The sequence below is a fragment of the Ruditapes philippinarum genome, unplaced genomic scaffold, assembly GCF_026571515.1.
Source record: "Ruditapes philippinarum isolate M1 unplaced genomic scaffold, ASM2657151v2 ctg207_1_1_1_1, whole genome shotgun sequence".
Lineage (NCBI taxonomy): Eukaryota > Metazoa > Mollusca > Bivalvia > Venerida > Veneridae > Ruditapes > Ruditapes philippinarum.
The window spans coordinates 267,113-291,613 of record NW_026859581.1 but is presented as its reverse complement, the minus strand read 5'-3'; the positions used below and the strand labels follow the sequence as shown (position 1 = coordinate 291,613).

General features: G+C 32.0%; 1 protein-coding gene across 1 annotated transcript; it reads left to right on the top strand.

Annotated features, from left to right (window-relative positions):
* Positions 1-3,132: 3,132 nt before the first annotated feature.
* On the top strand, positions 3,133-9,685 carry LOC132757129 (twitchin-like). Its single transcript, XM_060748326.1, has 8 exons — positions 3,133-3,251; positions 4,006-4,168; positions 4,530-4,619; positions 5,792-5,950; positions 6,706-6,852; positions 7,204-7,515; positions 7,967-8,278; positions 8,498-9,685. The coding sequence occupies exons 2-8, from the start codon at positions 4,015-4,017 to the stop codon at positions 9,205-9,207; spliced, it is 1,884 nt and encodes a 627-aa protein (XP_060604309.1). The 5' UTR covers positions 3,133-3,251; positions 4,006-4,014; the 3' UTR covers positions 9,208-9,685.
* The last annotated feature ends 14,816 nt before the right edge of the window (positions 9,686-24,501 follow it).

Below are 24,501 nucleotides of genomic sequence, written 5' to 3'. Positions count from 1 at the left end.
TTCTGCAAATAATGAAAGAGTATTTGTTGACATTTTCGCATTAAGCAACCATTTACAGAACTTCCTATGTACAATTTCCAAATTTTACGATGGTATGTTACCCCATACCTCACAGCTATATGTATATAACATAAATATTCAAAAAAGTTTAAACCCCAGCAGTTACCTTGAACTAAGGCGTAGGAACACGGGTCTTAAGCGCAAAACATCATGCATTTATGATAATTTCATATGCGAAATAAAAAATATAATCCTTTTATCACATTAGTTTTCGAGCAGACACGACCATCTCTGCCTATATGTATATTAACATCAAAAAATTGACAAAGTTTGAACCCACAGTGACCTTGACCTTGTAGAAACATGAGTCTTGTTCGTGGCACACCATATATATCTATGGTTATTGAATATGTGTGAAAGAAAAATTAAAATCCTTTCATGCATACTGAAGTTTCAGAGTGGACACGACCACCTCCTTCTATATTTATATAACATAAAAAATGACAAAGTTTGAACCCCGCAGTGACCTTGACCTTAGTCGTAGGAACCAGAGTCTTGTTCGTGACACACCATACATTTAAAAGTTATTTCATATATGAAAGAGAAATTAAAATCTTTCATGAATACTGAAGGTTTTAAAGCGGACAGGACCACCACCTTCTATATTTATATAACATAAAAAATGACAAAGTTTGAACCCCCGCAGTGACCTTGACCTTAGTCGTAGAAACCCGAGTCTTGTTCGTGACACACCATACATTTATGGTTATTTCATATATGAAAGAGAAATTAAAATTCTTTCATGAATACTGAAGGTTTTAAAGCGGACAGGAACACGACCTTCTATATTTATATAACATAAAAAATGACAAAGTTTGAACCCCCGCAGTGACCTTGACCTTAGTCGTAGGAACCAGAGTCATGTTCGTGACACACCATACATCTATGGTTATTTCATATATGAAAGAGAAATTAAAATTCTTTCATGAATACTGAAGGTTTTAAAGCGGACAGGACCACGACCTTCTATATTTATATAACATAAAAAATGACAAAGTTTGAACCCCGCAGTGACCTTGACCTTAGTCGTAGGAACCAGAGTCTTGTTCGTGACACACCATACATTTATGGTTATTTCATATATGAAAGAGAAATTAAAATTCTTTCATGAATACTGAAGGTTTTAAAGCGGACAGGACCACCACCTTCTATATTTATATAACATAAAAAATGACAAAGTTTGAACCCCCACAGTGACCTTGACCTTAGTCGTAGAAACCCGAGTCTTGTTCGTGACACACCATACATCTATGGTTATTTCATATATGAAAGAAAAATTAAAATACTTTCATGCATACTGAAGTTTCAGAACGGACACTACCTCCACTGTCTATATGTATAAAGCCTGACGGACTGACAGACAGACGGACGGTTCGATTTTAATATGCCACCCTTCAGGGGCATAAAAACATCTAAGTTCAAAGGGGAAATAATTCTTTAAATATTCATGCTAAAGTTATGAATCTTGTCACACATGTATAAGGAACATATATTTTTAAGTTAGAAGTAGATACCTTAAGAAATAAAGAAGTAAGTAAAAAGGTAACATTTTTTTACGAACAAAAATGAGTTCATGGGGAGATAATTCTGGGAAAATATTGGTGCTAGAGTTAACAACATTGTCACATATGATGTAGTTGATGGTAAGGAACACATATTTGAAGTTTAAGTCAATCCCTTATTATGAACTAGAAAGAGTAAAAAATAAAATTATTTTATGGAAAATTATATGTTCAAGGGGATATAGTTCTTACACCTTATCACATAATGTGTATGATCATAAGGAATACATGTGTACATATAAGAAAAATATTAATGACCCTTCGGGGCGGGGCAAATTTTTACCCCAGGGCTTTGGTCTGAAAAAACTTGATAGACACTCAGTATAAGATGTTTCATGCCAAATATCTAAGCTCTAGCTCTTTGGATTTAAAAAAAAAAACAACAACATTTTATAATTTTTTTCCGGTTGCTATGGCAACCAAAGTTCTGCATGGAATTTTATTCTTTGAGCATCTTTGGTAGAGCCTTATGCAAGGAACACTCCTGCAAAGTTTCAACAAATTTGGCTAAGTTGTTTAGGAGAAGAAGTCGTTTAAAGAAATTTTTGACGCACAGACATTGTCCTCAGATGAGCTAATAAAAAGTTAGAGATAAAATGTTTACTGCATATAAGCATTAATTTAAAGTATGTACGCTTGCGCCGGCTTACAAGCCAAGGTGAGTAGGACAGCTCTCCATATACTTTATATAGTTGAGCTAATAATAAAAATATCACTTACCTGGTCACTTAGTTAAGAGTCTTGCACTTTGCAGTAAATAATTACATCTTTAACAATTTTTTTGTTGTTGTTTTTTGTTTGTTTTTTTTAGCGGTTTTTTTCGGGGTGGGGGCGGGGGGCAGTTCACTCAGTAACATGAGTAACACTGAATAGTGACACTTTACTATGGAAGTTTGTTAATTAAGAAGATGATTATCACTTATAAAGGTATATCCTAACATATAATTCATTTAGTAGCTAAAATTTATCTTGTGATATTTAGTATGATATTTACAAATAATTCAAATAATTGCTAAAAGTTTCACAATTCACTTGGGCCGCAGACCCAGAGAAAAAACATTGATAAAAGTGAGTGTATCTTCAGAAATTTGATTCTTCAACGTTAGGGCCATTAGATAAGAATACAGAGGGCCAATTAATGATGACAAGACTCTCAACTCAGTGGAAGTGTTAATGGGAGATATACAGTTAATAGTGATTTACTAGCTGATAAGCCCTTACGCTGGGAGGGTTTATGCGTAGGACTGTCTAAAATAAAAATATAAAAATCCCATTCAATCTCTTCCCTCTTATCCCGCTCATGTATTTTTTTCATCACAGATCATGTAAAGCATGTAAAATTGCCATATTGAAAGTAAAAATCTTTTTTTATTAGATCAACTTTATATATACAATGTATTTCCTTTTGTAATTGGTCGGCTATTGTCGAGACTGTACACGATTGATTGACTAATTGCGAAAAAACAAAAGTAATCTTTTGGACCGTACAATTTCTTTTATTGAAACATAATAACGATCCTCTTTAATCGATTCTTTATGATTTTACATTCTTTGAGAGTTTAATATAGCTATGATTATTTCGGAATTCATGATATACAATAGCTGCCGATAAAGGTACTTCATGTAAAGGTAGAGTGATACTATTTTATTTAATTAACATTACAGAATAAAATTTCTTCATATCTTTCCTTTTCATTGTAATTTAATCCATAATTATTGATAATGCATTCATAGAAAAGTATGTATAAAACGGCATACAAGATTACTATAGTCTATTGTATTAGTACATATACTATTGCGAGCGACGATTTACGTTCGTATATCTAGGCATCGTATAAATCGGATTAAATGTATTTCAGTGCAAATGTTTTAAAAACCGTTGTGCTTATTAAAAAAATGTAAGTGTCCATATCCACAATAGATACCACCCGAAACATTCAAAAAGTCTAAAATAATTTTTTTTCATCTTTTCTACCTACACTTTCGCTGTATATATTAATGATATCCAATACTCTAAAGGGCCATCCGTGGCTAGTGGCTAGCGGAAGTAACCCGCCAAAGACTTTGGCTTGGCTGTCCATCTAGCTTAGTAGTGGTTCTTGAGTAGTCTACGAAAGATGATCTCAATCGCCTATGGGCATGCGAGTGTTGGCATTTCCGGTGCCGCAGTGTCTTAAACCTCACGCAGATCAACTTAAACAACTTATAAAGAATGACTAATTTACTCAACTGTTCCGTTAGACTGCAATAAATGTAACACAAAATATAGATGATAATTAAGGTGTGTTTGCCGAGACACATGTAATTATGTATATGATCACTGCAAAGCTCTGATTTGTCAAAAAGATAATGTGCACATGTAGCAAATATCAATACATTTCAGGCTGTGAATATGAGTTCATCTATGGCTGTAGGTGTAGCAGTCTCGGCAACGTTTGTACTCTTAATTGTAGGGCTAATCATCCTCGTGTGTGTTCTAGCCAATCGGAGTCCGCGGAAGCGTCAAGGAATGGCCAACACTGTCAAAAAAGGCACCCAAAATATCAGTAAGAAACTTGTCAACTATAAAACTACGTACTATCTGTGATTTCTTCTACGAAAACACGTCGGAAAATGCAAAAGCTAGAAATTTAATCGGACGAAAGTTGCAGACCCGATCCGAGTTACAAAATTTTACTCCTTTTCATGCAAACACTATTGGAACCAATTTGTGAATTATAAATATATGACTTCAACATTATTATAATGTACAATGTACATTACTTTTCAATGCAGTTTTATAATGTACAATGTACATTACTTTTCAATGCAGAGAGTGTAATTACAGTCTACTTTAAGATACAATTATTCTGATACAGAAATAAGCAGTTGTTTACTGAAATTTTATTCACATATTCTGTTTTCAAGAAAAGAAAGCTGTGCAAATAAAAGAAGAGAAGTCGAGAGATGGCTGCTGCGCCTGTTTGCCATGTTGCAGAAAAAATCGCATAGAGGGACGTAAGTTGTTTGTTCTATATGTCTGTATCCAAAATACTTTATATCGAGTACCAGTTTTGGTGCTTGTATTTCTACCACTTCAGTCCGAGGCCAGTTTTAAAAATTAAAAGGGTATCTTTGTTAAGGCATACCTTACGCTTAGCGGTTAAAGAAATATCGAATGCTAAGTGTTCAACCCACTTACAGTTTTAGCTATATTTTTCACCTTTGTTTTTATCTGACGGATCAATTGAAGTACTATGATGGACAGTTCATAAAATCGTTGGGATTGAGTTGTTTAAATATTTGTTCTCTGTTTTGCTACATCGGGCCCTTGTAAGTGTTTCTGGTTGTTGCTGTTGCTCAACCTTGTCTTAAAATATCAACTACTTTCGTTTTTGTCAGTGGTCTGCATTTTTGTATCTATACTTACAGATTTTTTCGTCTAATATAACCATACCAACTGTTAGAATTTCACTTGGGTTAACACTATCTCGTCATATAGGAACATATGGGGGGAACGAGTGAGGTTTGGTGCACCTATAGCCGGTTTTACCTCACCAGCAGTACCGCCTCCGTGGTCGAGGGGTTAGAGTCAATGACTTATAATCCAGTTACCTCTCTGGCGTGGGTTCGATCCCCGGGAGATGCTTTGGTAGTTTAGCGCGGAGGAAGGTAGTCTAGTACTGGTGTAACTCTCCAGGAACGATGGTTAGGAAACTATCCGCCTATATGACAGAAATACTGTTGGAAAAAGGCGTAAAATGAAACAAAGAAACAAAACCTCCCAAGCAGTGGTTTTGCTATTGAACGTTCCGAGGTGGTGCCCCTCTATATTTTTTTTTACACGATTGCCTTATTTATTGTTTTATTCTGTGTAGGGTGACACGTTTCGTGATACCCTAGATCTTTTTTTATCGTCATCAGTAAATACCCTTCTTTTTCCATTTCGTACCCCTTTCCTGTTCATTTACGTTGCACCCAACCCTTGTTTCTTTTATTCCCATATCAACCCTTTACATGTATGGAAAATTACCTTCATATGAACTTTGATAAAATGAGTGTTAAGAAAATTCTAATGTTTAATTCATTAAATCCGATGCGTTTTCTTTTAATTTTTATGTTGTTTTTTTATCTCAAATATATATCATGACATTACACACTGTATTTATTAATTATTTTATTCTAATCAGCTGTACCTGATCCTCCATTTGGTGTTGAGTTAAGTGACCCCACATCTTCTGAAATAACAATTTTATGGAACGAACCTACGACCGGACAAGGCGCCGTTCCAATACTGGGGTACAATGTGTATAAAAGATTTAAAAGCAACTATGAAACTTTAACAAAAGGTTTGTAGTCTGTGAACTTCTACATGCGTAAGATTATTTTAAGGATCCAATGTTCGTATTTATCAACATTTTATTTTCAATGAAATGGACACATTTACAAATTCATGTTCATTTCTAATAAAAATTTAAACATTATTTTAATTTAAAAATCAACAACAAACAACAAAGTTGTCAAGTGTTAAAATCAAGTGTCAATATTAAACCTACCTTTGTCCGTTACTATAGGATAAAAGTTACATATACCATGTTAAAATATACACTGAAATAACTAAAACTCAGTAAGGGGGCAGAGGTAAATATGATATATATTTGATATATACATGTATATATTAAATACATTTTTATACTTTATATCAAACTTTATGATATCACTAAGATTGCTTATATTATTGCATTTATTCAACTACAAACGTCACATTCATATTATGCTAAATTAAATGTACATAGCTACTGAAAAATTGAAAATTGGAATAAAAGTAAAACTCTTAAGCAGTAAAGTACAAAAAGCTTGTGTTGATAGTGCGAAAAAGGTGTCCACATGTACAATGGCGACAGCCCTTTTTGTGTATATTCTTTATTATCCTTTATCTCTTTTACTGTTTACAAATATCTAAAATCAAACCGCAAAGCGCTTATGCGAACTAGACGGGTTGTTACCAATGCTAAACCTCTTTTATGCAATCAAGTGACCGTTTGGAATGACATACTATTATAATGTATGTTTATCTCTTACCAACCTTTTTCATACATTGTAGTGGGAAAGGTGACTGGAGATCAACTAGAATACCGTATAAAAGGTCTGACTGCAAACAGGATGTATATTTTTGGTGTTTCTACAAGGGGCTCTAATGGAGAGAGCAATATTGTTGATTCACAAACTATAACCCTTAAAAAGGATCCAGGTAATATTGTAGTTATATAAATACACACGCATTTTTATTGAATACACTAAGAATGTAATGTTTACCATTTGTCTACCTTCAAGTCTTAACCAAAGACGACGGTGTCTTTGAAGGCATCTATGTCATAGGATTAATGGAAGGGTTTTCTTTTTGCGTTCCAAGCGACATGATATCGATCGCCCAGATCATTTTCAATTTCGACAATTAGAAGAAGATTTAAACATTAAGCGTCTATTATAGACGCACATATAGAATTTTAAACACTTTTATTGAACGAGTTAAAGCCTACTTTCCGGTAGTAAGACACAAGTAGAACAAAACTCAATATATTTATATATCATTATCTTATAGTAACACCAGGAGCACCTACAGAGTTTGAAGCGACCACTCAAACCAGCTCAACTATCACATTATGTTGGAAACCACCAAGGAAAGATGGATATGCTAGGATAGAACGTTACTATATCATGATAAAGGATCTGGATAGCAAATCTGACTGGAATCACTTAACAAAACTACAGGCGTTTGACAGATTTATGGATTTTAAAGTTACGGGTCTAAAACCTAATCATCAGTACAGATTTAGAGTAAACGCTGAAAATTCAGCTGGTCTGGGACCATATGCAGAAACAGTTAACGTTGAGACAAGCGACATTGAACCGGGTAATACATTTGTGTTCTATCACACGTTTGGACACTCCTTTTATAGCTTATGGTTAAAAAGATAGGGCTTTGCGTTTCATTGGTTAAGATATCTTTAGGTTAAGAAAAAATATGAAAGACAAGTAGTCATTATTACAAATATTAAATTAACATATGTTATATTAATAAATTAACATATTAAGCAATATCATTCGCAAGATTAACAGTATAAACAAACTATTATTTTCCTATATTGAAGCTAGTTATAGGCGAATCATGATTTTGTGTTACTTTTTGTTTAAGCAAAATCCCCCATACACAGCCAAAACAGAAGTATCTCCAAATCGGCTCAAGAAGCCATTAATCATTTCGACTTCTTGCTCTCAAAATAATAATGTTCCTACCATATCCACATGTTTTCAATGATTAAACGTTAAATACCAATAAAATGATCAATATTTTTAACTTGCAGCACCTCCTGAAAAACCTAATGGTCCAATTAAATATGGGAAAACTTCTCCGTCTTCTGTTACATTATCATGGCAACCGCCGGAACAAGATGGCGGAAAACCTCTTTCCGGTTATGCTATAGAATACAAAGAAAAGAATGAGAAAGGCTGGCATAAAGCAGGTGTTTGTGATGCTAGTCATACGAAGTTTACAGTATCATCGTTACAAGAAGATACTACATACATATTTAGAATAGTTGCAATAAATGTAATAGGAAACAGTAAAGCATTGGTCGGTGGTAAAATACGAACGAAACTTCTGGAAATTCCACTGTGTAAGTTACTGTTTACAAAAGATGAATATGGTTTTTATCGTTTAGTCCAGAGTAATCATAGTTGTTAATAGAAAGAAATCTTAATTCACAACGAATTTTCATTATTATTCTAAAAATATATATATACGTCCATTGGAAATGTATGTATCAAAAGAAAAGCATCGCAGATTTCTTTCGTTTTAACATAATATACATTTTTCATATTTTTACATTTCATAGCACGCAGATCATCTGTTATTCTGGCAAGTCGGGGCTCATCTAGAGGTTTACCGGCTGGTAGAAACATAGGGTCTAGCCTCGGTGAAAGGCCACTGCGTGATTTAGAAGCAGGGACCAATTCCAAAAGAAATACAACAGTTATAACTAAAACAGATGAAACAAATGCTCTTCGAAATAAATTAGAGAACCTAGATTTGCAACTGGAAGCTGATCCGTTTGTACCTAAAAGTGACTTTTTCACGTACAATGAGACAGACTATCCGGGAAGTCTCTCTCACAGGCATGGGGACAATAAAACCCGGCACTCTCATCTGTCTCCGTTACCGGCACCTCCCCCGGAATCTGACTTAATCGGTAAAACCAAAAAGCGTTCCGAAAATTCAGAAATTCCAGAAAAGCGGCGGCATTCTGTCTATTCGCCCCTACCGAGACCAAAGTCGTTCCGTGACCATAGCAGATTAACACAAAGAGGCGAAAGTGACACAGAGTCAGGCGATAATCAAGAACATGCAGAAAATGAGGAAGCTAATTATCGAGAAAATGACACTAATGGCTTTGCAAATACCAAAACTGGGCAGCAAAGTCAAAACAATGATATTCAAGACACTATGAATCAGACAAATATTATAAATGGCGTTTATACATCACGTGACGTAATACGTCATCAGCCAACTCCTTCAAATATAGCTTATAAGCATAGTCGTTTTTGAACCTTGTTTGAAAATGGCGATCTCCAGACATCGCTTATACACACACCGTTAAATAAGTAATTTGTATCTTACGCCTGATCTTATTCATAAGTGTTGGATTTTTTTGGATACTTTCTTTTGTTAACATATACAATGTACGTAGATTATAGTTATTTATTATCTTGGATGATTTCATAATTAAATGATAGTTGTATTACATGTAAAACTGTCATATGTTGCCATCATGTTGAAAAGGTACAATTTAAGAATTTATAATGTTTTCAATATTTCAGTTACAACTAACTTATGGTTTCATCAAACACCTGGAAATGCAAAATTTATTTTGAATATTCGGTTTATAAACATGTTTATAAAACAAAAATAGCAAAAAATAAGTACCAATGATAATTAAATATGTGATATTCGAGGTAAAAATACAAGATCTAATATATGAGAATTTATCGCATAAGCATGCATTTGTTCAAAAAATAAAGCGTTCGTGAAAGATATAATACAATGTTCATTTTTTATTAACTTTTATTAATTAATTGAAAAAAAATAGTCACAAAATCTAATCTATCAAACACATGTGTAAAACAAATGACGTCGGTAAAAAACACGATTATAGAAATGATATACTGACATGAATTTAATATGAATTTAATATGAGAACCAAACTGACAGATATTGTTGACATGCCATTAAACTAAATGTTGCGCATAAATAAAGAATAACCAGATACTTTTATCTTGAACTATGTATAGTTAAATCTTAATAATAACGTTGCTGAAGAACAAAAAAGCTACGTAATCATATTTTACTTAAAGTTGATAAAACGGCAAAATGAAAAAAAATCTTAGTGTTATATTTTCAATAAGAGAAAAACATTCTTATTACCGCTGTATTCCTTCAATGTTGCAATATTCTGGAAAAATTTCAGACGTAAAGGTTTTTTGAAAGGCATACGTCCAAGTTGCTCAATAAATGTGAAAAGATGTGTGAAACTTTACCTTGCATGTGCGAAACTGTTTGCATTAATTGACAAATGTTTAAATGACAGACATCAGTAACATATGTTAGTTCAAAATAACCAAAATATTTGGGTTTGCATATATTTCTCCATAGGATTATAAGCATAACGATCCCGACACAAAAAAGCAGTAACGTCAACTGTATGAAGAAACGTTGACCAATTTTAACAATGTCACGTCGTCATAAGAAGGCAGGGTACTTCGTTCAATTTTCACACGCGCACTTCGTATTCTTTGAAAATTGTAGTGATTTGGCCGGCAAATGATGTTAAAGCACTTAGTAAACATAGCAAGCATAGTATCAAAATAAATGAATGATCTCAACGAAACACTAAGATACGTCACTTTTTTACAATTGCCACATGCTGATGTACAAAATTGAACCAATGGAACCATTTGTCATAAGTTGATAACTCAAACATAGTACTTATTTAAAGTAATCGATTGTTTTATTTTCAAAATTCATCTGTGGAAAACTAGAAAGAATGCCCTGACATGCATATGGAATACATTTGTCAGGTACCAGTACGAGTTACATAACCGTATCATTCAGTCAATTTCATCCGAAAGATATGATCATCTATTTTTGGCAGCAACACATTATTTCTCTCTATAATGCATATAATGGTATTATTGGCCTCCCATGCATCAAAAAAGTACTAAACATCACAGTAATCATCTATGAATTAATGATTTCAAAATTTAAAGGTCACCTTTCGGTAGATAATAATTAGAATACAAAAATACATATAACTGAAAAACACATCAAAATGCAGCACTGTTGCCTAAGCATCTTTGACCTTCACCCTTGAAGTGTGTGTATATGTTGTGAGGTGTATGTTTATACCATGCGGGATACAATGAGGAATATAAAAGGCTGGAACAAACAGCTGGTTCCCGTAATGGTTATCTCTTTACTATCATTTATAGGGACGGACGATGCAGGAAACCTTAATTGATATAGTGTCCAATGATAGTCTTCAGAAGGCTGTCTTATTACATTCTCCTAACTATTCGTTTCCTAGGGTAGGCTATCGGCGCGTCAACGAAGGGCTGATGTTATTGATATTGGTCTTATTCAGTCATTCAACAAAAGAGAAAAAATAACAATTTGTTTTTAATAACATTTAGAAAGTGGTTGGAAATGACTTCGGTGTACTGCAGTATATCAGGTAACCTTATATTTTTTCTCATTTTTTCAAGATCTTTCAGGAAACATAAATCAATTATACAGCTATCTATTTGAGTGGCATTATGCCCATTTTGTTTCGTTGTCAAGTTTAGTTGAACTTGATATTTATTTCAAAAGATTGACTATTTTGAAAAAAATTACCAATAGTTGATAATTAGAAATTTTAAGGATAAAATATAAAAACCTCCTAAAATATAAAAAGGCTGTCCCACTTTTTTAACAACTGATACATTTTGAAGGATATTTATAGAAAAAAATCCATGTGCCATGTAGGTTTCAAAAGATTGACTATTTTCAAAAAATACATATAGTTGATAATTAGAAATATTAAGGATAAAATATAAAAAACCTCTAAAATATAAAAAAGACTGTCCCACTTTCTTTATCAACAGATACATTTTGAAGGATATTTATAGAAAAAAATCCATGTGCCATGTAGATTATTGAATCTTCATTTTAAATGCAGAATATGAAACTTTGAAACAAATATTGCAATATGTTAACTATTTTGACATTTATTTATACTCCCCAATTAACATACAGAAAGAAATATATTAAAAAATCCAATATACCTTAAGGAGTTATAACAGCAAGTCACTTTATTTCGTTGTAATACTTTTAGCTATGATCTTCAATGATGACCGGTATAAACGATTTGATACTCTCAATTGTAAACGGAATAATTTGAAGATTATTCAATGATATCATTCAGATGAATATACAATATCTAAAGGGGCTTACATCTATTTATATGGTAGATTATTTTTGTGAAGCAATGCACCAATGACTAAATATGATGCATTTGATGAAATTTGATCAGTTTATAGATTTTCTTTACTAACTTCGAAATGCTGTGACCAAACTGAAAATTCTTTTTAATTTTATTTTATTATTACCATAACATTACTTCATTTGACAACTTACATATCTCTGTCTTAAGTTGTCAACAATAATGTCATTTTCTTCCAAAACATGTCTGTTTAAAAATTTATTCAGCATCTTCCAAAATGCTTTTGCAGCGAAAGTATTGCTAGATAGAAAGCTCATGCGCGGTAATTGAATGACTCTTTGAGTTGAATATTGAATAATGCTAATATCGGTTCCGCATTTTTTTAAAATTTTTAATTAATTTATACTATTTCATATTTAATTATTTTATTACTTTTCTCCAGTTTTCTTTGTTCTCAGACTTTGTAATTTTACTTTAATTATGCTGACACCAGCAGGCGTTAAGTGCCTTAAAATATGATAGTTTTCTTGACCTTAATAATCATTGTTACCAATACTTTTAGTGTTCAAGATTAAATGCCGCTTACACTGGTGCGAGGGGGTGCGAGAGACATAAAAAAGTCATAACTTTTTCAACTTCTATTTGTTTTTAATTGGTTTCAAAACCTTAATTCCTCTTTCCAGAAATTCCTTTTTTATCTCAATAGTTCAATAGGTAGAGCTATTGAGGCACAGACATAGTGGATAAGATCGTGACGTGAAACATGCCAGTATAGTATCTGTGACGGTCTGAATTAAGACAAAATTAATTCACGGCTGATTTCAGTAATGAGTTGAAATACTGCCAGGCCCAAGCCCCTCTTACACCGCCATGGAGTATATTATTTTTCCCAATATGTTTGTGAAATGCACGTATCTTCAAGTATTTCTCAGAAATTGCAAACTTGTACACAAATGTATATTAATTGGGATTAGATTATATAAAACAATGTTTCAGTTTTATGTTAGGCGGATATAATCGGAAAAATTCCCCTTTTAACACACATACAAATAAAGCAATGAATCTAAAGAAAACATACAAATACAATATATAATGTCAATTGACACAAGTTTTGTAAATGAAAACAATGAAAATTGGACAATTATGTTTCATATATAAACATGTATCAACTGTTTCGTAGCATGACTCATTGCAAACAAATCAATAATGGAATTTAGTTTTAGAATCATAGTATGCAGCCATTTATTTATACATGTAGATAATTGATGAAACAATGTTAACAACCCAAGAGACTTTAATCAAAATTGATATTCTTGTTTATTTTCAAGGACTATAATGGAGTTTGCATGAAATTGTCACTCATGTATTTAGAATAAAGCATGTGCGCATCTGGCTTTAGTTAACCTATGAAGATTTGAAAATGAGGCAAATTGCAAACTACTTCATACAGTCCTAAAAGGAAGATCACATAACTATAAATATTGAAATGCTACTAAAATGCTTCCTTTCAATGTATCAATAATTAAATGATTGTAATAAATGTAAGTGACACGTGGTGCACTAAAAAGTAATACATATACTCAGTTACATAAATGTTGTATAATACATTTTGTTAGACATGTTATCAGCGTATGAATATTTTAAAAGGAGAATATTCTTCCATCATTTCACTTCTTTATTAACTCCTCGGCGTTCTATATGCTGCCGTAATTTTGAATTTGGCTGTTATGAGGCGAATAACTGACGCATGAACGCTTCAAGTGTTTCTTAGCCAAGGAAATATCGCTGCTCCAGTCACAGATGAACTGTTAAATTTTCAAATGTACAAAACTATTTTCCGTACCAAACATCTGGTATTTTCTATTTACATATATCTAATTCAACATCATTTCAAATAACACTTTTCCGTCAATAATATATTTAAATAATATATATATATATATTGTAATATATTTTAACTATAAGGAGATGACAATATCCAGTATTTGACTTTTTTGGTTTAATTATGATAAAAAAGACCTTTTTACATATGCATGTTTGCTCCTGAACAAATGAATATGTTTTCCGCACACTGCTTCCCGACATTCAGTAAGTAAGAAATTTGTAAACAGATACAGGACAGATCATATCCATAAAGAAAAGTAATAATAGGTGATCTTATATCATATACATAATGCATTATGGTCCGTTCCTTTGGAATCAGATCGTTAAAAAATTATATGGTTGTCAGATATTCATCTGCAAATAATATGTTCATAAATTTATAATAAAGTCATCACAATTTTGTGTCTCAAACGATCAACAGAAAAAAGTTTGTTACACATTGTAGATTCAATGAGTTATCAAATTAAAATTTTAAAATTAAAACTTATGGTTTCGTCAAACACCTAAAAATACAGTGGTTATGTTGAAGATTCAGTATAAAACAAATTACTAAATTAAATATAAAATAAATATTTGATACTCAATCATTGAGTTAGAAATAATAAAAAAAATCAAAATCTAATATACGAGAATCTACCACCTGAGCATGTGGTTGAGCAGAAAATAAAGTGTTCTTGAAAGGTATTATACAAATACATGTGTCATTTTTATTTACTTTAACAATAAATGAGCAAACGTTATAATAGACACAAAGTTGGATAACAAAAACCAACAATTGTAGCTATATATACATGTATATATGTTGGGTGTTTTTGTTGTCCAACATTGTGCCATCTATTGTAACGTTTGCTACAATTGTTGGTTTTTGTTATCCAACTTTGTGTAATCTATTAAAACGTTTGCTGCAATTGTTTTCTCTATGAAAGCGTATTTGAAGTTTTTGATTAATCTTTTGATTATATCATAATCTATTCTTAGACAATAAAGACGTCTGGCTCTGCCAGAAATTATCAATCAAAGTTCTGTTTTTGAATTAACTCTACTGATTATGACACAAATTAACAACGAGGAACATGTACCATGGTAATAGTAAAACATAAATAAGGTTACGTATTGACAATAATTGTAAGCCAGAACAAATGGTACGTAATGACAGTACTTGTAAAACAAACAAAAAAATGGTATGTGTTGACAGTAATTGTACAGCAGGAAAACCATGTTTTTTATTGATGAAAATGGTGAAAGGGAAATAATTGTTTGTATTGAAAAACATTGTAAAACATGAAAATAATGGTATATATTGACATATTGGTGAAACGAAAAATAATGGTTGTACTAATATATATATATAAATATAATTGTAAAACAGAAAAGGATAGACAATAATTGTAAAAAACAGGAAAAGTGTGGTTAAAATGAAAAATAATGGTATGTATTGCCAATAATTGTGAAGCAGAAAACAATGGGATGTATTGACAAATATTGTAAAACAGAAAATAATGGTACGTATTGACAATAATTTAATAAAACAGGCAAAAAACATGGTCCGATGGATAAAAAAATAGCGGTTAATATTGACAACAAGTATTAAATGAAAATAATGGCATGTATTGACAATAACTGTAAAGCTAAAACAATAATATGTATTGACAATAATTGTTAAACAAAAAGTAATACTATTTATTGACAACAATTGAAAAAGAAACAACAGAAAATATTTGTATGTATTGATAAAAATGGTGAAACAAAAAATTATGTTTTATATTGATAGTAATTATAAAACAGGAAAAAATAAATGCTGCATAAATTATGTATTGACAATATTTTAATAACTGGAAATAAACGTATGTAATGTAAAAAATGTAAATAAGAGGTATTGACAATAATCAAAACCAAAAACAGAAAAATAGTTGTATGTATTGACAATAATTGAAAAACAGAAAATAATGGCATGTTTTGACTAAAATTGTCAAACAAAGGTAATTGAATGTAATGACAATATTTGTTATACGCAATAATTAAATGTACCGATAATAATGGAAAAAAAACAATCGTAAATTCAGGTAATTTCTACACAAACAGAAATTGACAAAAATGGTGTTGTTTATCTTATCATTTTTATAAATATTTTATAATGTTATTTGGCCATAAATTTCTTAACTGATAAAGGACCACCTTGGCTAAGCGTTTTCGGACTCTATCCAGCTAGCTCACAGAACGTCGGTGCTTCAAATCGGGTACCTGTTTGTGTCTCAAGTTATGTACAGAGGGGCACCTAAGGTCTTTCCGGAAAGTCGCCATATGACCGGTGCAATTTTAAACCAAATAAATTATTTACCTTACATTTTTTTAATTCAAGACCAATTTAGTTTTTGGAAAAATACTGTATATAAAAACCCATTTATTTAGTAAGGATGGCATAATATGAATAATATGATCAAAAACAAATTGAGGAACACAAACGTAAAGATAATAATGCGTGTTTCTGGTGTTTGAATTTGATACAAGTTTTAAAAACTTTGTTGAAGAATACATGTACATAATATTACTGCGTAAGACCTCTTTAGGTATATAGTCAATTACATTTAACAAATGCAATAATATAAAGAGAAGACAAACTCAAAATCAAATGATCAAGACAGTGCTATGGTACAGGCATTTACGTTTCTTCATAATTTTTATGAAAACACAAATCCTTCAAATGTCACATTTATAGCTTAAACAATGAAATGATGTTCGGCATAAGGAGGAGGGGACTTTGATACTGTGTAATGTAAATATTGCACGGACCATATTACTGCATTAAGTAAATGTTTTTTATCAGGAGGGACCTAAATATTGTACCAGATATTAAATATTTCCGCTGTCAAGATTGTCTTTAATAATGGTGGTTTACAAATAATTAACAATAAAGCATTAGGGATAACATATGAAAACTACCTAAATTATAAAAGAAACTGTCCCACTCTTTGTTATAATAAAACATGCAATTCTAAACGATAATTATATACCATTCAACAAATAACGAGTACATCAGCTGTGAAATAGATAATACAATTTCACACAAAATTTAAACAAGAGCTGTCACTTAAGTGACGAATGCCCCCCGAAAAGGTTTCTTAAGCATGCAGGTATTATGAAAAGAAAATTGAATGAAAGTAACTCTAAAGTAAATTGCTGAAAATTGTTCGTTGTATTATTATACCTCTAATTGTGATATTATCAACCTTCAAAATATATGTGTGACATTGACCTTTGAAAAAGGGACGTGGCTCCTGGACGCGACAAAATGTTGTTATGAGATAGACATTTGTGCTTTATTATTTCAAAATCCCTCAATGCATGACAAAGTTACAGTCTGGACATGATTGTTGTGTAAGTGGTGACACACGGACAGACGGACAGACGGACATGAGCCTTAGCCGCAACACATTGTCTTGCTGTGGTAGACATTTGTGCCAAGTTATTTGAAAATCCTTCTATGCATGACAAAGTTACAGAACGGACATGAATGTGTATCATCAAACTCTTCTCGAGCAAATGAGTACCTTCAAACTATAAGTGTGACATTGACCTTGAAGGTAGGGACATGGGTCTTTATAGCGACACATTGCCATGATGTGGTAGACATTTTATTGCCTAGTTATTTTAAAATACTTCCATGCATGACAAAATTACAACCTGGACACGAAAGTGTGTTCCTATAAACTCTAATTGTGATAAAGTAAACTTCAAAATCGTAGTGTGACCTTGTCCTTTGAGGTTGGGACGTGATTTTGGATGTGATGTTGTAGACATTTATGCCAAGTTATTTTAAAATCATTCATTGCATGACAAAGGTACAGCCTGGACACGATTGTGTGTACTTTTTTATTCTACTTGCGATAATGTGAAACTTCAAAATCGTAGGGTGACCTTGACCTTTGAGGTAGAGACGTAATTCTTAAACGCGACACATCGTCTTGATGTTGTAGACATTTATGCCTTGTTTTAAAAGCATGACAAAGTTACAGTCCGGATGCGAATTTGAATACATATTTTCTCTAACTGCGATAATGTGAAACTTCAAAATGTTAGGGTGACCTTGAGATTTGAGGTAGAGACATAATTCTTAAACGTGACACATCGTCTTGATGTCGTAGACATTTATGCCTAGTTATAAATGCTTGACAAAGTTACAGTCCGGACACGAATGTGTGAACCTATTTCCTCAAATTGCGATAATGTGAAACTTCAAAATGATACTGTGAGCTTGACCTTTGAGGTAGAGACGTAATTATTAGACGCGACACATTGTCTTAATGTGGTAGACATTTATGCCTAGTTATTTTAAAATCATTCAATGCATGACAAAGTAACAGTCCGGACACAAATGTGTGTACCTATTTACTCTAATTGCGATAATGTGAAACTTCAAAATGATAATGTGACTTTGGCCTTTGAGGTAGGGACATGGTTCTTCCACGCGACACGTTGTCTTGATGTGGTAGACATATGTGCCAAGTTATTTCAAATTCCCTCAATGTGTGACAAAGTAACAATCCGGACACGAATTAAGTGGGGATACACAGACGGACAGACGAACGGACAGACGGTGCGATTATATTATGCCTCCCTTCGGGAGCATTAAAAACATCATAATATTGAAAAAATATAATTTTCAACATAGCGTAAATTTGTTTTAGCATGAATTAACAAAGTGTATGCCAGCTATACATTCCTGTGGATGGATGGTGTTGTTGGAATTTAGTTATAAAGTAATGCTTAATATTATGCAATATTATAATATCTTGAAATCTATCCTTTTATTACATAAGGGAAATTTTAAGTTTAAAATGTTTACTCATTAACAACATCACAAAATGACATTTCTCAACAGTTTGCATAGCTCTTTGTTTATTCAACATTTTAGACAATTAGGTAAAAAATATAAAATAAAAGAAGAATAAACAGAGACTTACGCTGTTCCGATTTCAAAGTCGCGTAAGACACGTAAACATTACAAAACAGTAGTTTTCAATCTGTATAAAATATACCGGTATATACAGCCAAGTTTATATAATAAATTGGTATATACAACCAAGTTTATATAATATACCGGTTTATTATATGATCTAAATATATCTGCAATCTCATTGGTCCAAACAGTAGTCAACAGAACTTTTTATAAAATCATATTTACTGGGTGTAGTATCATATTCACTGGCTGAATTGGATTTTCCCAGTGTAAAAATAGATTGAGACTCATATTCAATGATCATACACCGTAGACTGTTTAAAACGCGTCTTACTTAAAAAATAATTTTGTTCTTTATGGCATATTTCTCGATTAAAATATCAATACATTACCATTTTACTTAAAGGCTACACCGCAATGTTGAGTATAAACTTGAATTACTTTTGTATGCGCAGCGTTCGCGAAGTCGTTGCACGCCTAACACGTGCGTCTTTTTTCCCCGCGCTTCAACGAGGCAAAATTTGTACATGTATATAAGGTTGTACTTTTTCGTGATTTTTTTTAAAATTCTGAGTCTATTCATATAATAAAACAATTATTGACTAGTGAACCATTGAATATGATGTGATATTCACCGGCAGAAAGTCATATTGACCTCGGCTATCGCCTCGGTCAATATGTCATCTGCCGGTGAATATCACATCATATTCAATTGCTCACTAGTCAATAATTGTATAAGATACAACCAAGTTAATATAATATACCGGAAGATAAATCCAAATCTATATAATATGCCGGTAAAACAACCAAGTTTATATATTAAACCAGTATATATAAACTTGTTTATATGATATACCGGTATATACAACCAAGTTTATATATTATACAGGTATTAATTTACAATCAAGTTTAATATACGATATACCGGTAAATATAACTAAGGTTATACATTATACCAGAGTATATTCAACCAAGTTTATATACTTTACCGGTAGATACAACCAAGTTTATTTATTATACCGATATCTACAACCAACTTTATATAATATACCAGTATAGACGATCAAGTTTATGTATTATACCGGTATATACATCTAAGTTTATATAGTATACCGGTACAAGTAATAGAAAGAGCATCGAAACACGAGGCTATCTGATTTGTACGAGGGGGCGTAGCCCCCGAGTATAAATCAGATTGCCGAGTGTTTTGATGTTCTTTCTTTTTTGTATCATAGTCAAACATAAAAACACGTTCCTTGTTGTCACAATATGAAACCCCAGAAAAAGTAACCAATGAACGAGCATATAAATATGATATTTCTGTCGCTTTCACTCTCCCTGCCGCCACAATATGTAAACCCCAGCAAAAATGAACCAATCAATGAGCATGCTCTGGAGTGCGGGTAACTAATACCTGCACTCCAGTTACCGCACTGTGCATGTATATGTTTACGATTTAATTCTGATACATTTTCAACAGAAAGGTCCTAAAATTATGATACAACCAAATTTCTATGATTAATCGGATTTTACAACCAAGTTTACATAACATACCGGTAAATACAACCAAGTGTATATAATACTGTTAATACAAATAATGCCGTTGACATACTGTTCAAAATCAAGGGTCCTTTGGTTTGCCAACAATATTTTTGTCTTCTTTTAATATTTCACTTGTGATAAATTACACACATATTATCTTATGAATTGATTTTTGTTATTATTCACAATTCTTGCAGCTACAAAGCAGTTGCTTTAAGTCTTGCTGGAAATCTTTGGACGCTAGTGAGTAGAGTAAGAAACTAAAAGCGTTATTTAAGTAGAGAAATCAAAGCACAGAAGGCGCTGAATTTGTTTGGGTCTCAGAATGTAAGAAAGGTGCAGGTTGTGAGATTATATGTTTAGTGCCACCAATGCTTTCCAGCGTTTTAATTGTAGTAAATTGGCTATAAGACTAATTGCAACACTGATATTCAATCCAATGTTTATTTGACTTTAACAATTTAAAAAAATGAGTTACCTTTACTGGGATTTGAACTCCAGACCTCTCGCTTCCTAAGCGAGCCCGAAAACCCTTCAGCCACGGTTAAATTTATATGTGAACGCCTGAAGAAAACCATATTATTCTAAATTAGGGCTTGTAACGACTTTTAACTGTTGTTTAACACAGATGTAAATAATCCTTAAGCTTACTATAAGCATGTATATTTTTAAAGAATCAAAGGGCTTCAAGTTCTTTGGTATTTTCTGATCTTTGCAATCTAAATCGTACTGTATATCTGTATGCATTTTCCTGTATAAGTTTATTTTTATGTATTATAATTCATTTTGTAAGGCACATACGGAATTCTGCATAACTAGAGTTGCATCAAAAAATCATTTAAGTACATTTTTTACGACAGCCACACTTTATCCTTGTAAATCATGGCTACTTCCTTAACAAAAACAATTAAAAAAAGAATTTAACAAAAAAAAAATTTTCCTTGACTGGGATTCGAACTCGAGACCTCTCACTCACTAAGCGAGCGCGTTACCACTGTACCACGGAGAAGTTATACACAGAAAGTCTGAATAATATCAACTCATTCTAAATTTAGAACTTCGATTGCATTCAGGTTTGTAATCCTTAATAATTTCGAGGTATTTTGTTCAGGGTAAACCTGTTGTTTAAAATTGAAGTAAATATTTTAGCGAAAATCCTCTCGCCCAAACAGTCCGACATGTAGAATCTATATATTCCACTACTCGGTTTGTGTAGTATTCGGTAATCTACATGGCTAAAAATAGTATTTTCATTGATAAAATCATATTCATCCGCGTAATTTGTGATTGTGCATTTATTGACAATTCTATAAGCCAACGCTATTGTTTAACTTTAAATGCGTTGTAATTTGTTAGATACTTGTAACAAAATAAAATATTTCTTTCTTTTAAATCGCTAGTTTTAAGCTGTTTTGAGAACTACTTGTTGTTAGGTTTGTCATAAACTTCTGTGTCAGAGATTGAATGTCCGCTTTGTATTTAGTTATTTTCGATCAGAAAATACCAGAAAACAATATTAGAAATCTTCGACCATTCGGGAATTACTTTGCTTGAAAATTGATGCGCCTGTCTTTGACCATCTTTACGCAGTGATCTCCCCTGAATTTTTCGGCTTTAGTGTACATACAAAAGGGAAGTAACCGCTTCAAAAAAGTGGACTACTTTCGGCATTTGCAATTAAGAACATTAGACTCTGAAATTTCGCTACCATTATTTGTTTGGTCTGACGACCCAAACAAATAAAAATGGCGTAACATAGATAAAGATGACCCGACTTCTATCTTTAAGCTCTAGGTCAATTTGGTCAAATACATATAGTGATAGTAGCATATATGGGAGTACACAAACACAGTGGAAGATTCCTGTAACTATACTTAAACGCGTGAATTTTGTCAAATGTCTTCTGCTACTGCTTACAATAGGTAATTTCCTTTTACAAAGATTGACGATAGAAATAAGATTGCATATTGTTATCAACAAAAGTGGAAATACACAAAGGACATACACTTCTGAGAAATGTCCAATTGTATTTGTTTTGTTAGAGTTGTAGTCATTACAAAGTAAGGTTATATGGGATAGGTTCATTGCAGCAAGTAAAATGAAAAGTGAAATAAAGGCAAATTTTGCTCTTCTGTCAGCCCCCTTTGTATTGAATTTTAATGGAAAACAAATACTCAACGTTCTTTCAGTACAAATACAAACAATGATCCAGGCTGAGAGCTGAGGAGTAAAATTGATGAATGTTCTAAATAATATGCACTCAAAGGGCTGTGGGATGCCAAAAGGTGTGAAGCTACTCCATGGGTTATCGACCACATTTACAGTTAATTTATATAGCATACAAAAACTGTCAGACGCTGATAAATATATAAAGTACATTTTACATGCTAGCTTTCTTGTATTTTGTCCTTTGATCCAAACAGTAAGAGAGATTAAATTCCCTAAAAGTCCTACAGCAAACACACATACTTCAATAAAGAAAAACACTTTTGTTATGTTTGTTTTAAATTCAGCATAATAATCATAATCAGCGTTTGAAATGTTCATTTTACAAATTTTAGTACAACACTGTTAAAAGAATTGAATATAGGTTCCGATGTTTAAATAATTTCACTATATGGAGTCTGAATAGCAGATATTTCGAATAACCTTTATATTAAATCAAAAACGTATTCACTTACTGGAGAGTAAAAATGCCATTTAAATGTTAATTATAAAAAGGTTAAGCTTCATACCATGGTAAGATATTTCATCTGAAAACTATACATTTTTAACATTGTATTCTTGCATATTTTTGCAAAATTACAAATAAAAATAATAGTATACTTTTTCATTTGTAGTAAATATTATCATTCGCATTTAAAGCAATTCGAACATGGAACGAATATACTGTTTTGTAAATGAATGCATGTCTTTAAAGACTGAAGAAAAAGAATTGATATGATTAGAAGTACAAATAGATATCATGCTATTTATTCGTGTAGTTTTGTCTGTTAAAAAAGGAAAATAGGTAAATGATGAACTTAAATCATTTGGTATGAAAATTGATTATCATAACATTTGTTTTGTTTCAATCATAACTTATTGTCTCTCTTATCAAATCAAAATAATTACTATTAAAAGTTGGCATTTTTTTAGCTCGCTTGCTCTTTTTTTCATTGTCTACCAGTTTAAATTTGGAACAAATTTTGTGAGCTTATACCCTTCTTGTTTATATACTAAATTCAGATATAAAATAACATGCTTAAAGTAATTTGTCAGACTTCAAACTTACTGTAATTTGTTTGTATTGTCAAACTACCACTTTCTTGGTTTTAGTTTATTTTGTAAGACTACATAAGTCTAAGTCTTGTTTTTAGTTGTTTTGTCAGTCTATACACAACTTGTTTTCTAGTTTCTTTTGTCAGACTGCACACGTCTTGTTTTCATTTTCGTTTACCGGACTGCACACGTCTTGGTATTTAGTTTCTTTTTTCAGACTAAACACGTCTTATTTTCAAGTTCTCTTGCAGGACTGCACACGTCTTGATTTAAGTTTCTTTTGTCAGACTTTACACGTCTTGTTTTTAGTTTCTTTTGTAAGACCACTTACGACTTGTTTTTGCCGGACTAACTACACGTTTTTTATCTATTAATTTTCCTGCCTGCATCAATCCTTGTTTAACTGATGGCATGAGTTATGAAATTATCAATTGCTTAAACAAATTTTCACGAGCTAAATTAGTTTTTATTCATATGCATTCTTGATTAATGAAATGAGACAGTAGATATTAAATAAGTAATATATAAAAACACCTGCTTATACTGTAGGTACATAAATTTTCTTCAAGTTAGTATGACCATGTAAACGATTCCAAAGGTTTTGCAACGTTGATAAAATAGATTTTCCAAATTGGTAATTCACTATTTTAACTCGTTGTTAGTATGTTGTATTTTTCCCAACTTTGAAATTGTATCTTGTCTGATAAAAAGTTAATTT

What these genes read in the sequence shown, in the direction of transcription:
- LOC132757129 (XM_060748326.1), top strand. Translation starts at nt 4,015, where the DNA reads ATGAGTTCATCTATGGCTGTAGGTGTAGCAGTCTCGGCAACGTTTGTA. An exon ending in CTATGAAACTTTAACAAAAG is followed by an intron (nt 5,951 to 6,705) that starts GTTTGTAGTCTG and finishes CATACATTGTAG; the next exon opens with TGGGAAAGGTGACTGGAGAT. An exon ending in ACTTCTGGAAATTCCACTGT is followed by an intron (nt 8,279 to 8,497) that starts GTAAGTTACTGT and finishes TACATTTCATAG; the next exon opens with CACGCAGATCATCTGTTATT.